Source organism: Aptenodytes forsteri, unplaced genomic scaffold, assembly GCF_000699145.1.
Source record: "Aptenodytes forsteri isolate BGI_AS27 unplaced genomic scaffold, ASM69914v1 Scaffold92, whole genome shotgun sequence".
Taxonomy (NCBI): Eukaryota; Metazoa; Chordata; class Aves; order Sphenisciformes; family Spheniscidae; genus Aptenodytes; species Aptenodytes forsteri.
This window is the reverse complement of record NW_008794581.1, coordinates 1,744,059-1,761,483: the sequence shown is the minus strand read 5'-3', so window position 1 is coordinate 1,761,483 and position 17,425 is coordinate 1,744,059. Positions and strand designations below refer to the sequence as shown.

The 17,425-nt window shown below is 36.2% G+C and overlaps 2 protein-coding genes across 5 annotated transcripts in view; one reads left to right on the top strand and one right to left on the bottom strand.

The window, feature by feature from the left end:
• TRAPPC13 (trafficking protein particle complex 13) overlaps positions 1–14,541 on the top strand; it is a 27,728-nt gene extending 13,187 nt beyond the window's left edge. Inside the window, exons 8-13 of one of the 4 annotated variants that reach the window (XM_009272486.2) lie at positions 3,171–3,188; positions 5,394–5,527; positions 6,784–6,982; positions 10,082–10,182; positions 11,107–11,254; positions 11,352–14,541. In XM_009272486.2, coding sequence (XP_009270761.1) covers positions 3,171–3,188; positions 5,394–5,527; positions 6,784–6,982; positions 10,082–10,182; positions 11,107–11,254; positions 11,352–11,456 — 705 coding nt within the window. In that variant the 3' untranslated portion in view covers positions 11,457–14,541. Of the gene's footprint in view, positions 1–3,170; positions 3,189–5,393; positions 5,528–6,783; positions 6,983–10,081; positions 10,183–11,103; positions 11,255–11,351 lie in introns of all 4 variants that reach the window. The other 3 variants (XM_009272485.2, XM_009272488.2, XM_009272487.2) reach the window with 3 other exon arrangements.
• SGTB (small glutamine rich tetratricopeptide repeat containing beta) overlaps positions 12,829–17,425 on the bottom strand; it is a 23,046-nt gene continuing 18,449 nt past the window's right edge. The window contains exon 10 of the mRNA XM_009272482.2: positions 12,829–16,301. Within this exon, the coding sequence (XP_009270757.1) occupies positions 16,190–16,301 (112 nt within the window). The 3' untranslated portion in view covers positions 12,829–16,189. The remainder of the gene's footprint in view (positions 16,302–17,425) is intronic.

Sequence of the window (17,425 nt, the reverse complement as noted above, 5' to 3'; positions counted from 1 at the left end):
TTCCCGTGAACTCAAATACTTTCAGTTATTGCCTGTATATTTAGGCTGATAGAGTACATACTGTAAGGGAGATTAATTGTTCACAAAGCAGATAAAAATTTACCAGATTGGGGAAATTTAAAATTAAATTATTGAACAAAGGGGTCATATTTACATTGGGGAAATTTTAAATTTAAATGTAAATATGACCTTATATATGACTTGTATATTTATTTGGACATACTTAGGCATCTGTCTTTGACTTTTTATGGGAAGAAATTTAACTGAAGGTGACACACTGGAAACTCTTACAGATTACGTACAGCATTCTTTTTATTTGTAGGCATTCTCTGTGGATATATGTATTCTATAGGTCTGTTGTAGGGTATAAACTTCCACAATGTCTCATTACATAGGAAGTTAGGACATTTGTTTCCATCAGTATCACTTACCTGCTTTGTGATAGTGAGCAAGTAGCTTAATTTTGTGAGCATCGTATTCTGTATTGTTTGTACGAAGTTCAGACTGATACTTGCGAAGTGCTTTGGGAGCTTCTGTTATGAGTATTAAACTTTTTCTGTAACACCTGAAATATGGTCAACTATTACACTGCTAGCCATTTGGTTGAAAACCTTCATTAGTATTCTTAAACAGTTTGTTTGAAATAGTTTAAAAGATAGGGTGAAGTTGTAGGTGTTGCAGTGAATAGTAGATGGGAGAAAAAAGACCAAAGTGTGAGTAAGAGGAGAAGAAAATATATGGAATTTTGGCGATTTGAAAAAATAACTTGTGTTAAGCTAAGTAGAAAGTATTTTGCTCTCCTATTTGTTCTTAACTAAGCAGGTATATGTGCTATGATTTTGCATGTAGAAAAGCAGAGAGTCTCCAAATCTATTGTTCTAATTATTTATCTCCATCATAGTCACACCTGGGGTTCATCATGCAAGATTATGGCTATAGAGGTGTGAAAGGTATATTTCTTTCCTGTCCTGACAGTATCAGTTGAGAAAACAGAAGGGAGAAATAACTGATAAGAATTTCTGCTTTACAAATGAGGATTCCAGATGCAAAGATCTGTCTTATTCAGAGTTGTGCAGGAAACTTTCCATAAAGATTTTCTCTCTGCTGTGAATGAATAGCACGTAAATTATAAGACATATAATATATAGCATGTGACTTATTTAGAGGAAGGATAAATCAAGGCATAAGTCACAAGCAATTTAAATATCATAGTACAGAGGAAAAGAGAAAAACATTTTCCTAAAAATACCTTGGTACATGTATCTAGGCCACAGGCTTCAATCCTTAGGTTGACCAGGTGTGAGATACCTGAGTAGGGTCGGAACGTAAGCACATACCATGGTCGACTGCTTTATAGAACTGGTGTTATCAGTAAATGGGAATGTCTGGAAATGTCTCCTGCTGTGATTTAAGAACAAAAATAATCCTAAGAAACTAGGTAATTCCTCTGGGAACAAAATAAACCTCCATTTTGTGAGTGGATTATATTATTTTTTCAGATAGATATGTGATGGGGGAAAGAGGGACAGACAAATCAAATGTAGCTGTCTCTCTATACTTCACGTGTAAATTTTGTTTTCTGCTGAAACATTTCATAACAAATGGAAATAAAAACCTCTTTAAGGTAAATTCTGGGCAAACTTTTGACACAGGTCAAAAGTATTCTTTTCTTACAAAATTGTTTTACTGACTGGCCTTGATAGGGGACTTAATAAACTCCATTCCTCAATTAGCCACCAATTCCTCATGATAAAGATCTATGAGAAACTTTGGTATTTGTGGGGTTTTTGGTTTTGTCGTGTCCTTCCCATAAAGGTTTTAAAAGGCTGCTTTGATGCCTTTTGTTCTTCCTCTTCAGGAATTTATGCAACTCCCATTACCATAGTATCCATATGATTGACTGAAAAAAAATTTTTTTAAGATTTTTGGATTATATTAAATGAACAATTTTCATTTGCCTAGCAAACTGATACAGTACCATCCATATTTCATTTCTGGAAGTCTATAAAGTGCTGCTATATGTTGTGATGACAGAAGTCAAATAAAATTAAAAAACCTAGAAATAACCCTTTGTTTAGATGTTGTATGTGATACTACATTGCTGTCAAAGCACAAAGACCTTCACCCTGAACGTTAAGAAAGACTGTTATCCTTGGGAGCAGGGGAGAAAAAAAAAATGCTCTATGTGTCAGTTACTAGTTAACTAAAGGTCTTTAAAGGTTCACTAGCCAGTTAAACTGTTACCATTAATACTACAGATGTGGTGCTATCTATTCATAAAGTCTGTCACTAAAATTATTTGCTACTAGAAATTTCAATCCATAATTTCATTTTTTCTAAGACAAGGAATGACGCTGAACCTTAATTTTCTTGCTTGTTGCTCATATTGCAATAGCATCCAAATCAAGTTGATCACTGAAATTCATGCACAGAACGCATGCCCTGTCGCCCTAACCTGCTGCAATCCTGAAACTGAATTACCTGCCCCAGACTATAGAGAGTCTCTCACTGACTTTGGCGTGCCTTGGAAAAGGCTCTGTAAAAGGTTTTGTTCCTGCAAACATGCATAGGGAGGCAAACATGCAGACACTTAAGAAAACAAAGTTTGCAATTAAAGTTGGGTTTTTTGGAATGATGGATATTCAAAAAAGAGTTTTTCCTGATTATGTCGTGCCAAATTTTGTTATGAGCTGCAGTATTGTAGCTTTGCTAGAACACATAACCACATTATTTTTATTTTGAGACCTTATATATGTGGATACTTCAAATTATCTGTAAAATGACAAGGACTGTTTTTCCATTTCATACACAACCCATTGCATGGATTTAAATTCAGGGCAAACTTTTAACGTGCTCAAAAACTAACTTTTTTCTGGGTCAGTTTGTTCTACCATACCTTATCTGTGACTTGTGTGCCTTAGGCTCTACTTTGGATTGGTTCTGAAGCAAAGCTAGTAAACCATGTAACCATACTAGCTATAACTTATTAGAAATGTAGTTGTCATCTTTGTTTGCATCCATTTTAATTTACGTTTCTGTCTTACTAATGCTATCTTGTTTAGATGGTGCAAAAAAATGCAGAAATGCATTTTGTTTGAAAGTTAGCCTCCTTTTTCTTTAACATTTAACCCTAATTTCTCTAATGTATTCTTTTTTTATTTTCCCATTAGAGTGACCTCAGTTCTGTGGTAATTTTTATTTATTTTTTTATGAATATGTATGCTTTTCTAATTGCTGATCTGTCTCTGTGCTTGTTGACATTCTTTTAAAAACATAATGGAAAAGCAATGTTTGTTCTGCATATCATGAACTGACGTTTTCTCATCTTTATATGTGCAGCTAATCATTTAAATGGTTAGCTCTTTCTTTAATACCCATTGTTGAAACTAAAAGGTGATTATTACAGACTCTTGCTTGTGGGGGTCCTCCTATAAAATACCTCACCAAAACTTGACTAGATTCATTATTTGAAAATGGGAGTTAATCCCTTCTAAAATCTTCCTGCTTTTGACCCATAGAAATGTAGGGTTTACTACAGCACTGCTTGTGTAATCTGTGACAGAACTTTTCACGTCTGGTTGGTGGAGACAGTGGGTTTGAGGAGAGAGCAGCAGTTGGATGTTCTTCCTTCCTTTCACTAGCTGGAACTGCGCTTTCCAACTTTTAACTGCATGTAACAGTTGATGAGTTAGTATGGTAATTCTGCAGTCTGATTTCACTTTAAGGTGTGCCTTGTATTAAAATAATATGTGCATTCTTCTGAAGTACTTAAGGATTTTTTTTTTTTAAACCATGTGATATTAAACCAACTTAGGAATAACACAAAACTAACTTGCTTTTTCATTATGCTGCTTGTTTTTTCTTTTCCCTTTCAAATTAGCTTTTTCTAAATTTCTGCCTATGGTTGCTGCATTGAAAACAACTAAAATTTGGGTAAATGGACACTTTGAGCAATGGATTTATGGGATATAAACTATCAATTTAAGTGACAGTCAGGTGGTAGAAGTAATGATTACTGAGAGCCATGTTTTAGTTGGGGTTATTTCCAGCTCCTTCTGCAAGTGTGAGGTCTGTCCGTAACCTATGGAGCTTGCACAGTTTTCGTTACTATATATATGCAATCATCTGTTTTGTGTTTAACATGTTTATAGGGCACAACGAATAGTTCCAGTACCATTCTGTATTTCTCCTTCTAACACAATGCCTTTTGAGACTAAAAATATTTTTACTATTTTGTCCCACTTTTATTTTGTAATTTACAAGCAGGACTCCATTTGTATAATGAAGTAATTTATTTACACTGATTAAAAAGAAACTGTAAGCTTCCTTCGACCTTCCCCATAAAAATACTTTTTTTTATTTATTATAACAAAATACCTAAACTGCTTCATACTGAATTTATAGAATAGAATATTTCAGTTGGAAGGGACCTACAATGATCATCTAGTCCAACTGCCTGAATAAATAACTCCCTTGTAAATGCCGATTTGGTACCCCCTGCCTTTTTTTTTTAATTCGCACTTCTTTGGTTTTGTTTTTCACTTCTCCAGGGGCTCTCATCTCTAGTAGACCGAGCCTTCCATGATTATTCTGTCCCGAGATTTTAAAGCTGCAAAGTGACTTCACTATTCCGCAATTCCACAGAAGCAGTGAGGCAAAAACACCTTGTTCCATGTTTTTTCAGCTTGTGAAGTTTAACAGTCTGTAGCTTTCATTCCTGTACTAGAATTGGTCCTTATATACCATCTTCAGGCATTAGCTTTATTTAACAGATATGTCTTAGAGGATGTTTTGAAGGTAGAGCACCAGTTAAATTGTTGGATGCATATAATATTGGTAACCATTGGCATGACGCAGCTGAGTGAGAGAGGAGGCAGGTTTTTGCTTTTTAGCCAGTGCATCGATGTTTCAGAATAATGATAAAATCTCAGAGCATGTACCTGAACTATTTTACTTCAGTCAAAGAAAAACACGCACACACTTAATTTTTTTTATACAGCTTGATGCACTAGTAATCTGGCATGGCATGTCGTTGTGCACTGCAATTCCTTACCATTTATTCTATTTTTTCTTTTTTAATAATATGGATTAAAACTTGACTTGCTACTTCAACTTTGAGTTGATGAAAGTCTTGGGAAGTGGTGATCTGATGCATTATAAATAAGCAATAGCTAGAACTTAGCGAAATTATCCCACATCCATTGTTTGGCAAGATACCTGTTGACTAACACTTTTGCTCCTATTGTTACTGGGATTAAGGTTTTTTCTTGCGTTAATTAATTTGATTTGCAGGCATGAACTAAACACATGTGACTTTTTTTTTTAACAGTAGGACTGTCTACTCTTCAATAACATCACGTTTTCACGAACTTGCACTTTTGTTTTTTTTCCAGACAGATGAAGTGTTTCTGGAAGCTCAGATTCAGAATATCACTACCTCTCCAATGTTTATGGAGAAGGTTTCTTTAGAGCCATCTATGATGTACAATGTTGCAGAACTGAACACAGTTGACACAGCAGGGGAAAGGTATGTTCAGATTCAGGACATTTGACTTTGAAACTCTTTGTATTGTGATTTCATGTGACATAAGCTTTGCAGTTAGTGATTTGTCTGTAATGGAAGGATTATATTTCTTTGTTGGATTAAAAATATCCAATTCCTGTTACATATTCAGCTGGAAAAGCTGCTACAGTTTTCTTTTTTGAGAAACTAGTCTTAAAACTTTGTAATTCTACCTAGTAGAGAAATCCCCAGCTTAATTCTCAAATAATTGGTAACATGGATGACATGGTAACATGAGAACAGACTACTTCTTCAGTATCTCCTATATAAAATTTAGCCCACATCTGGTTCTGACTTGATCTGTGTATACATATTTAGCCTTACAGGACCCATCTGACTTGTCCTTGCTTCCTTCTAGTAGACTGGTAACTGTTTTCAGTTGTTCTAATCAAGATCTAGCAAGGCAGCAGTCAAGGTGAATCAGTGCAACACTCTTACAGGATCTTAGAATATAAAAATTTGTCATGCCGAAATAAATTAAATGTCATTTAGTGTCAATTAGTAAAACACCAAATGCCAGAAGAATTTTCTACTGTGCTCAGTAAACTGTTGTGGATACAAAAGCTTGTGATACCTGGGTAGAAGTTAACTTTGGCTGAGCTTTGCAGTTGCTTGGGTTTTTGGAGGAGGTGATGTTTGGGTGCTTCTGCAGTGGCGGCTGAAGTGAAAATTCTGTCTTCTCCCTGCCTGTCAAAGGGTTCGCCTGCAGCGTAGTGGAACATTGTTCTTACAAAGTGTTTGCATCCGCTGTAATGGTTCTTGTCCTGAACAGGAATCTTAGGCTCATGACACTGAGGCTTACTGGGAGGGAACCAAATAGCAGAAGTAAAATTACCAGCATCATTTAAATGCTAAGATGCCAGGTAATAAATTATAATGTTGCAAAGCAGATTTCTACCTCAGATGTCTCTGGCTTAGATGAGTAACTTTTTTTCCCTTGGTCCTTGATGCTACATAAATTCTAGAATGGTTTTCTGTTGAGGGAAGAGGGAAAAAAAAAAAAAAAAAAAAAAAAAAAAAAAAAAAAAAAAAAAAAAAAAAAAAAAAAAAAAAAAAAAAAAAAAAAAAAAAAAAAAAAAAAAAAAAAAAAAAAATTGTGTTTTGCCATGAATAAAACACACACACAGTAAGACTGGTGAGGGATGGGGAAAAAAGGTTGGATTCTTAAGTCTTCCTGAAAATAACTCTTTAAATTAAGACCCAATTTTTTTTTCTTTTAGTGAGTCTACTTTTGGCTCAAGGACTTATTTACAACCTATGGATACACGTCAGTACTTGTACTGCCTAAAACCAAAGCAAGAATTTGCAGAGAAAGCTGGAGTAATAAAAGGTGTCACAGTGATTGGTAAACTAGACATTGTATGGAAGACTAATCTGGGTGAACGAGGAAGGCTGCAAACTAGCCAGCTCCAAAGAATGGTAAGTTTAACTTAAGCATCAGTTTAACCTGGCATCCATTTTTAAGGCAACTCAATGAACAATTTAATAATGACTTGAAAGAAAAGTTCAGGCTGCTTACTTTCTGGACCTCATTCTGGATTCACATGTTTCTATATGTATTTGAGAAAGTTATTTAATACGTTTGGTCAGTGAAGTGTGGAAAAAAGACTGTTGCAAGGGACTCTAGCTGAACAAAAGCATTCTTGTTCCTTTTGGTCATGTGAATGGCAACATTTTTTGTTTTCTTGAGGATTTGTTTTCTGGCACATAACATGCCTCTTTCTTTTTTCACAGCACTGAACAACATAACTTAATGGATTGTGCACTTGAATTGCCAGAATCAAGTAACCTATGTAGCAAAATACATTGCTTAGAATAAAATTAACTTCTTGGATGGCATTTGGCAACAAACTGAAAAGCAAAGACAAAAGAACTCCTTTAAGTATGCTAACTGTTGACACAGAAGTCTGCTCCCTAATTCATACAGACATTTTGGCTTTGAGTAACAATTTTTATGTAAGAATACTACTATTTATCTTTCATGTCCACAGTTTTGATTGAATCTATTCAATTCTGGTTTTTTTAGAAATTTTTCATGAATTTTAAGTTGTAATTACTAGCTTGCTTAAGTCAGCTGCACAGCCTGTCTACTCTAATGCCTAAACCTGACTTGCGTCTTTTGAATTGAGGATGGTGTAATATGGGGGAGAAGTAAAAAAGCTTTGACAATTGAATCTTAGTCTGAGTTTACAAAGCTTGTAATTGGGTTTCTGCCTCTGTCTCTCCCCCCGCCCACCACCCCCATCTTCTAGTAAATCGAGCAATTCTGTAGGGAAATCACAATGCTTTGGATTTAGGCAAGGAAACTTGGATCCTGGAAATTCACAGCTAAGTCATTCTCTTTGTTTTTAGTTGAGGTGTTAAGTGTCTGTATAACCCCATTAAATTAGGAACTGCCGTTTTTTCTAAACTTAGTTACTCCTGTTACTTTGAAACTTGTTGCTTGGTTTTTAACTAATAAACGGTCTCATTTTCAACTGACCTTTCCTATCATTTAAAGGCAGATTTTTTTTTTTCCCCTCCCTAAATCAGTATTCTCTCACTCTGCATCCCTTCTTGTTGAACCTTTGAGAATTGCACTTGAAGCACAGTGGTGACTAACACACCTCCACACTCCAGGATTAGTTTTAGTCATCCATCATTGTTTTGTGCTAGTGATTAACAGAGAAACTTGAGCTATTTTGTGCACTTTGAGCAACATCTGTCTTTTGGAAAAGCAGCAAACAGTTTTTGGTTTTGTTTTTTTCCCCTTCGAGTTTCAGTGCAACTCCCTCTCATCTTCTCCTCACCTTTTAAGGGCTATCAGATTATTTCATTTCTAGGCTCCTTTCACCTTCCATCATTTTCCTCCTAATCCATTTACTAGCCCTATAACCTTTGTTTCCCCCACAGGCCCAGAATTTTACCTGCACTGTGCCCCCCTGTCATTGTTTTGGTTCAGATCAGGAATGCGCTTTTCAAACAAGTATCCTGGATCACCCCCACATACCATAATTTGGGGGTTTTGTGGAGTGGTTTTGGAATTCACATCTACATTCTTTTTGGGTGACATTAAACCAGACAGATGCATGTCCACAGTATGCCAAGGGTGCTCCACCTGCTCATGGGCATTCAATCCAGGACTAGACTAGAACCAGTCCAAAGTTAAAGAACATTGTGCTTGGGTAGCACAAGCAAGGAATTGTCTAGTTGATTCCAAACTCTGAGCAATTATCTCATTTTTGGATGAAAACTACGTTCCTCCTGTTGGTGTTACTGTAAGGCCTTTACCTCTAGCCATCAGTTCTTGCAAGTATCTCATTGTTAAGGCCAACAGGAATGTACTGGTTTAGGCCTTCTTATCTGCTCTGATCCTGTCTTGATTTGGTCAATTGCTGCTAAGCTTATTCTGTAAAATACTGCTCTTATTGTTGTTTTTTTTTTCTTAATATACCTCTCAAGAGTCTAATGTTATGACAAACTACCCGTTGTTTAGGGAACTGGGTATAATTTTTCTAGTAGATTCCTTCCTGCCACCTAATACAGCTGAAAATGTGTGCCTTTTTCCAGTGCTGGATAATTACATCTCTTATGTTGCTCGACTGGTCTGAAGTCTCCATCGGTTTGACATCCCTTTGCTCATTCTAATGTCCAATTTAATACGCTTTCTAAAACGTCATCTGTCTTCAGTCTGTAATGAACTGTATATGACTAAAACCTGTTCCCAACCTGTCAGTCACCGGCTTTCTGGACCTCTTCGGGAATATCTTTTAATCAAGCTGTAAATGTAACTTTTACTACAGCATCCTTCTATCAGCAGAATTGGAACATGTGTCACAACTAAGCCTTGTCAGGCAGGACAAATTTTTCCCTTGTTTTTTCCTTACGATGTATCATTTGTGGGGATTGAAAACCTAAAGCTTTTCATCTGCAGGCTACCATCTTGAATCAGCCCTGGTTGGTAGTAACTAGGATATTTATCATAGGTTTGTTAGTAGACCATATGAAATATGTTCGGCTCTTGACAGAATTGGATAGTTGATAAGTGTTCATATCATGTGCCTTTCTAACTGGTGGCAATTAATTATTTTGGCAGAGGCTTGGAGGACTGAAATAGCAAGGAGAATGAACAATCCTCTTATTTCTTAGGTTGTGGAATAGTGGTGGGTTTATGCAGGAAAACTATACTTATGTGGTCCATAGTATATCTGTTACCTGCCTAACAGCGGTCTTAGAATAAAGCTGATCTTCTCAGGAGCTGTATGTGGGTATTCAAACTTTAAGGATGTGAACTATCTGAAAAACTTAGTAATAAGATCATCCTTGTCTAATGAATTGTTAAACCTATCAAGAAGGTGGTCACCGGTAGTGGATGGAACACTGCTGTGACTTTGGTACAAATCAAAAGCACAAAGAGTCAATCTTCTTTCTTCAAATTCCTCTTATTCCAAGCTTGTTGCAGTAAATGAAAACTTGAGTAGTAAAAACTTCAGCTTTACTATCCAGCATCTGAGAATATACATTCTTGTACCTTCTCAGGCTCCTGGTTATGGCGATGTAAGGCTTTCTTTGGAGACAATACCAGACACCGTAAATCTGGAAGAACCTTTTGACATTACATGCAAAATAACAAATTGCAGGTAACGATGTCATGCGATTCTTGTGCTTTTTCCTGAGTGGGTAAGTTGTGGCTGTCTTCGTTTCATTTTTCAATGCTTTCTCCTGAAACAACTCAAACCTGGTCTTTACTATGAGTTGTAGCAACATGAAACTACTTGAAACACATCTTTTGGATTACAATGACTTTAAAAAACCCAAAGAAACAAACAAACAAACAAAACCTTCCATCATGATCTGTTAATACTACTTGAACTAGGAGATTGCCAGAAGTCTGTAGTGGAATTCCATGGAACTGGCTGCAATGTCATTTAAGACTGCACCCCACACTTAAATAACAAATCTTCTTAGTCCTTCTTAGTTAATCTAATAACAAAATGTGTGTATGTAGGATTTTTTTTTTTAACTACAACTAATTTTATCAGAATAAAAAATGCCATTTGTATCCAGTCTGATTTTACCGCTAGTTCTGCACCGCTGCTAGAATGCCTCCTAAACACTGTCACCGTAGTCTTTTGTACGTCTTTATCCATGTTTTGACTTGATTTGTGCTTATACTAGGATCTACAGTAGCCCTTTATAAAAGGGTTGCAAGAGTGACATTTAAATAAAGCAATTCTAAATAGAAGTTGAAGCCAGGGACTCAAGCATGTGTCTGGTCTGCAGATACTTCTCACGAAAATCTTTACTCCATCCAAAATGTGAGCAGTATTATGCTATCCAGTATTGCTATACCCATGACAGGACGCTCGTGTCAGACAAAGCTATATGCAACTGAATTACTGCGCATCACAGTAAATATTGCTTGCTGCCTTATAATTATTTATAAATGCTTGATTAATAGTAACCTGAATAATAAAGTAATCAAGCTTTTACATGTCTGCAGTCCTTGAATGCTTAAAAAAAAGCCCACAGGTTTATTCTTGTTTTTCAATTTCCTCTAGCAGCGAAAGGACTATGGACCTGGTTTTAGAAATGTGCAATACTAATTCCATCCACTGGTGTGGAGTTTCGGGAAGGCAACTTGGAAAGCTGCACCCAAGTTCATCCCTCCATCTTGCGCTTACATTGTTATCTTCAGTGCAGGGATTGCAAGTAAGTCTTTATAGCATAGTTTTGTTATAAAATTGCTGTTTTATAAGCTCAGTAATTCTTTCTAATAACAACGCTTATAAATATTTTCCCTTTCTAGAGTGTCTCTGGCTTAAGACTTACAGACACATTTTTGAAGAGAACGTATGAGTATGACGATATTGCACAAGTCTGTGTAGTTTCTTCAGAAGTCAAACAAAGCTGAAGAAAAAATTCTGTATTTCTGCTGGGCTTTTTTTTTTTTGACCAACTTCTTGATGATTTTGCAGCCGAATCACATTAAAATGTGTACAAACGGAACCAAATCCCTATATATCTGTAAATGTAACTATGCTTATTTAATTTCTCTGAACATTTTTCGAATGTTTTAAAATCTTTTAAAAACATGCATATGCATTTTATCTACTGAAAATAAAGCCTTTGAAAAAAGTGTAGCACTAGCAAATTATATTGCATTAACATCACCTTGGGGAAGGGGGGTGAGGTTGGTATGAAATAGTAGCACTTTGTACTTATTTTTGTCTTAATTATTTTTTAAATATTTGAACAGTTTTTAAATTGTGGTTCTGACAAAACTGTTCAGTTGGAAGGAACTGGCCTTTTACAGACAAGTTCCTGGAATCCAAACCCCTGAAAGAAATACTTTGGGGTACCTGGCGCAGCAGTGTGTTTGCATGGTACATGCATAGCCATAAGAACTAGAGCCTGGTAAAGGCATGAGATGAGGGAGCGCAGCTGGCACTGTTGAGGCGCTAACAGCTAGAAAGTAGAGTATCAGCCAAAGAATGTGCTGGTTGTGGCTCAGTCTTTGGAAAGGAGTAATACAGCACATCTGTCCCAATTAGCTGCAGTCTTGTGCAGAGCTGTGCGTCCCTGCAGTACAGGGCATGCTGTGAATAGGCTGTTACTTCCCAATTAGTAGGGAACTGAAAACTAAAATAGCAGAACTTGGGCATTTTTTATTGTTAAATTGAGGTGGTGCAAATTATTCTTCTCATCCCATCAGCACTTGAGTAGACTTTTAGGAAAATGAGGAGAAAAACCCCGCATGGCTGCCCTAGATCAAGTTCTCCAAAGCATATGCAGGAAGGAATCCAGGACTTGGTTAAGCACTGAAATGTACTTTTCCCTAGCTTTGTTTTGACAAAAGATGGAAATATTTTTGGCTGAAATATCTAAGGTCACCCAAAGGTAGCCATTCAATACAGAAAATGGTGACTGGCTTTCCTAGTTTAACACTAGTTAAACTAGTCTTAAAGATTCTACTCACTGGCTTGTCATATTTCTCAGCTACCATATTGGCACTTAGCACCCTTAGTTAGTTTTGACAGTATTTTACTTAAGGCTTTCCTGTGCATAAAATCTTGAAGTGTAGAATTCGATTTTAAAATATCAGATAAATTTAGGACCAGCTTACTAAATTGAGGGAATGAGTCCATACAGGAAAAAAAATAAATTAAAACTGTATCCTACATACCTAATAAAATGCAGAGCAACCAACATAAACAGGTATTTTAAAGAATGCAATCTACCTGTTACTCTAGATACAAACTAAAGCAGTAAAACCACAACTATCCAGACAAAAAATGTAAATAACTTTATTAATGATCTGTTTTCAAGTTAAACTGACACAAGTTGAAGGAGATGTAACCATATGGTCGTAAGAGGTAGGAGAGGTACAGAAATGGTAGACAAGTTGTATTTTGCCAGTATGACTTTCTGTAGCCCTGAAACCGTGTATGAATCCAAAGCTGCAGACTTAGTTCTTTCTCACTACGCATGAGTGATTTTACTTTGTAGTTGTTACAAAACCAAAAATGCAACTGAAACAATTTCTAAGCTGAGTATTTCATTAGGTGTCTTTATGATCAGGCATAGTTAGAAGAATATAATTCCATGCAAGCAGGTTACAGGAGTTTACAATCTGAGTGCAAAACATTTTCTTTAACAACTACCACACTTATATGCTGATGGAACAGTAATGGTACAAAACCAATTAGGTGTTAAATGCATATTTGCTCAGCTGAATGATAAACTGCAATTGACCTTAAATTAAAGCAGTATTTATGGGGATTGTGGTTTACCACTTGATCTAGCGGGATGAAAAATTTTAGTGCGAAATAAAGTGCAGTTATTACACAGGAAAAGACTCCTTCCTCACCCTGTGATTAAGACATATTGCATGACTCTCTGAAACAATCTAGCCTATTCAAGGCAAAATAGACTTTAGCATAAATGATCCCTCTGTTCCTGGTTTCAATGGAAAAGCATGTAATGACAGCTCCTGTTATTGGTTTCACTGTTTTTTATTTAGGCTATAAAGCCCTTTTTGTTAATATACAAGAAACAAAGAATGTTTACAAGTTAAGTATTGTGCCAGTTGTAGCACATTCCTAAAGGGTTAGCTAATGCCATCAATGTTTATTAATAAATACTCTGGTTACATATTATCTATACTGGAGTAAAACTTAAACATGACAATATTGTAGTATGTGAAATGAAAGCTACCACTCTATAACAATGATTTCAAGAGTAGTTTTCAGATAACTAACCAATGCTTCATTCCTTTTAACCTTGGGGATAGTTCTCCCATAAATCCAGTAAGCTACAGGGCTCGTACTTGACAGTGCACCTTCTACAGCCAGTCTTTGAATATTACTGTATTCTGTAGTTCTTAAGGAACTCTCAGGAGGTTCTTGACACTCTTTCTGTCTTAAAGTAGAAAGGTAACTGAGCATATGAAGATTGCTGTCACAAAGTAAGGATAAATTGAGCGTAAGAGATACTGCAGTGCTGTCCAGTCCACTCTGGATTTACTGGTTCCCCTTACCAAAGTTAGTAAAACTCACATTGAGCAGCTGAAAATATGAAAGAGAACTAAGAGGAACCATGAAGTTTAACAGGAGATATGCTAGGAGCAATGCTTCTCTCCTGACGCCACACACTACTCCAAGCAATGTTTGTACAGTAGTTGTAGCCCACCTACAGCCTCCATCGATCTTTCTTGTAAATGGTATCCTGTCCTATAAAATGTAACTGAACTTCAGTAGCAGTTTTCTTGAATGGATTAGATTCAGGATCTGAACTACCTCTGAAAAAAGATCCTGTTAGGGATTTTCTTCTTTATCATCAGATGTTAAGTCAGAAGCTGTTACTTGGAAATGTGTTTGATGTAAAGCTTAACTATTTCTACAGCCTCAAAAAGGCAGCTACAGCAACTTATATAGAGAATTTTAAAAAGCATTTTAATGCTGTGTATAGGCAAGCTCTATTGAATAAAGTATAAAATGTCTTAAAGTTGTTTAAGTTGCTCTATTAAGCTTTACCTCTTTATTCAACAGATGGTAATACCGATTTCCTATTTTTGTGTTTTCTTCAATTCTTTTCATTTCTCCTTGGATCCAGCTGTATTTCCCCCCACCATTTTAGTAGGGGAAGACTCATACAACAGATGCACAGCTAGCATTTGTTAGCGTCAAGTATGTGACTTAGCCCCAAATTTTGCATTTGCTTCTACCTGAGGTGCTCTTTTTTGACCACAAGATGAATCAGATATAATGTCTGAGGTCCAGGAATTCCTGTGTATTTCTCCATTTGGGAGTCTATCATTATTCCTCCGCATACCTTCTCCAGTCTAACTGGCCAGCAGAGATCACTTTGTCTTAGGAATCAGAGCAGGCTCCTCAAATTACTTTTGATATACAAAGAGGAAAGTGTGAGTGTTGAGAACATCCCCGGAGTAAAAACAAGTGTACCTTGTACCAGAAAGCAGTGTGAACAGTAAGCAGAATTAAAAAAGTTAACATAATAAAAATACAGAAAAGCAGTGGTCTCTGAAAGAGTAAGATTAAATAAGCAAGAAAAGCCAGGGTAGGAACAGAAATAATATAGAGTGGAAAAATCATTAACTTGGCTATATAACCATCACTTAAGATAGATATGTGTAATGAAACTTAAAAAAAAAAAATCCTTAATTGTTTAAGCCAGTGATTTACCACACAAGAATAGAAAGAGAATCCTTCTTTCTAAGGCAGTTATTTTTTGATAAATTTTCAGTACTAGTTACTTGTACGGTCACAGGATCAGTTTTAGCTTATTACAGTTAAGAATTTTAAGCATGTGTTAAATACTGCATACATACAGAATGTAATACAGTTTGCCATGCCTAGGAAAATAGTGCCATAATACTGACCTCCAGGGCTACCATCATGATTTGAGGGTATACGTGGCAGTAGAAAAACCTAAAACTTCTTAATACTCTTTCCTTTCCCAAGCCAAGTTTCGTTTTGTTTTTTCTGTATTATCCTACTCAGGATTAGTGTTTTCTTTCTCTTCAGTTTGTGCTCCTTCATATGCAATCATCTCCCTCCCTCCTGCCCAATGAAGTTGAAAAATATTTCATGTTACTAATGACGGCCCCTCCACAGGCTTAAAGAAAAAGAGTTTTTCAAGCATTAAGTACACTATTCTCCAGCAGTGATTTATGATCATTATAAAAGGGCACATCAGATAGGCCTACTGTTTCAATATTTGTCAGGGAGTACAGCCATAATGATTTTCACCATAAGAATAATGTGCCTTTTACACTAAGATTTTTAGAATCAAGCTGTTACGCAAGATCAGCCCACTACAAAACTCCTCCCCACTCAGTAGCCCTGGAGATCAATCTAATGCACATACTGAAAATGACTTGTACTTAGAGATTTTAATAAACCACCTATTTAGTGTATTAATTTTCAGAGGAGTAACTGTACATAAACGATATGTTCCAAGTTATGTGCAATAGATCTGTTTAACAGATTTATTCTTGTTTGCAAACACGCACAAAGAATTTTCTGTCTTCTATTCAAGCAGAAGAGTTACAATGGTGCTTTTGCTACTAACTATGGTATGCATTTTGGGGATATATACCATTCCAATTCACATGCCTCCTCTAAGTCAGGAATGCTCTTCAGTGCTGCCACTGAAAGATCTGCTCCGGACATGGTTTCTCAGTTGCTCTATCAGCTCTGGATTCTGCTGCTGTATCTGTTGTGCAAACTGCTGCCCCCTGTATTGAACAGTTTTAAGTAAAATCAACAAGTGAAAGAAACTGACAAGCAGCATTTGTAAGAAAACAGGATTTCCCAATACAACTGAAAGGTGCATTATGTGGAAGTTAAGACTAAAGAAAACTTGCTGTATAGTCACAATCGAGATATTTGTAGTATTATGACTTTATCTAGTTAAAGTCACTCCAAAAAGGGTTATCATCAGATCTTCATTTTCATTCCTTAGGACTATTACTTCTACTTGATAACATGGAGGAAAAAGTATTACCTTACTTCATAAAACTAAAATTTAGCAACAAATCTGCTCCAGTGATTTGCTCCCTTCTTTTTGAGAGGATCCATTCTAGTTGTTTAAGGTAACTACTCTTGTAGTTGAAGTGCAACCTTATGTTAGTTTTTCCAGAAATACAGTGTGTGGCTGCCAGCTTGTACTTGTGAGCAAGATGTCATCAGTAAAAAGCAAGCATACAGTTACACCTTTATGTCTTGTATGACTGAAGTAATGACAGAACAGTTGTAGCTTAAGAGTTAAATTAATAGATGAGATTAATTCCATGTAAAAAATGAGCATAACACTGGTTTACTAGAAAAAGCAAGTGAGTAAAACATATTACTTCATGAATAGCCTGGCATGGCTTCTCTGAACTTCTGCATTTTGCCCAGGTAGCAAATTATCAAGACTCCTTTAAACCACAGTGCAGGTTGAAGGAAAGCCACCATTTTCATAGATCTAGGTGTAGTACCTGGTTTTTGTTAAAACAGCCCTTGATTTTTTGGGGGCACATTCCTGTCTGGGATGTGAATTATAAATTACTTTTGCCCTGAAGGGGCAAAACTTAAAAATAGTTTGAAACAGGCTAGAATGCTGAAATAAAGTAAAATTGTATGCCCTTTAAGAGGTCTTGCCATATAAGCAAATGGCATGGTTTTGTGCAGACTCTTCCAGATGGATTATCATTATTATACTATAAAAGACTTGGGTCCTGTTTTTTGTAAAAGCTGCTCCTCGTTATACTGAGTTCCCTGAAGCTTTCCTAGTCTAAATGGAGGGATGCCAGAGCAGAACCTGTTGCAACCTGTGCTAAGTAAATCTGTAGCTTTTCTAACTAGTGTCTGGGATATC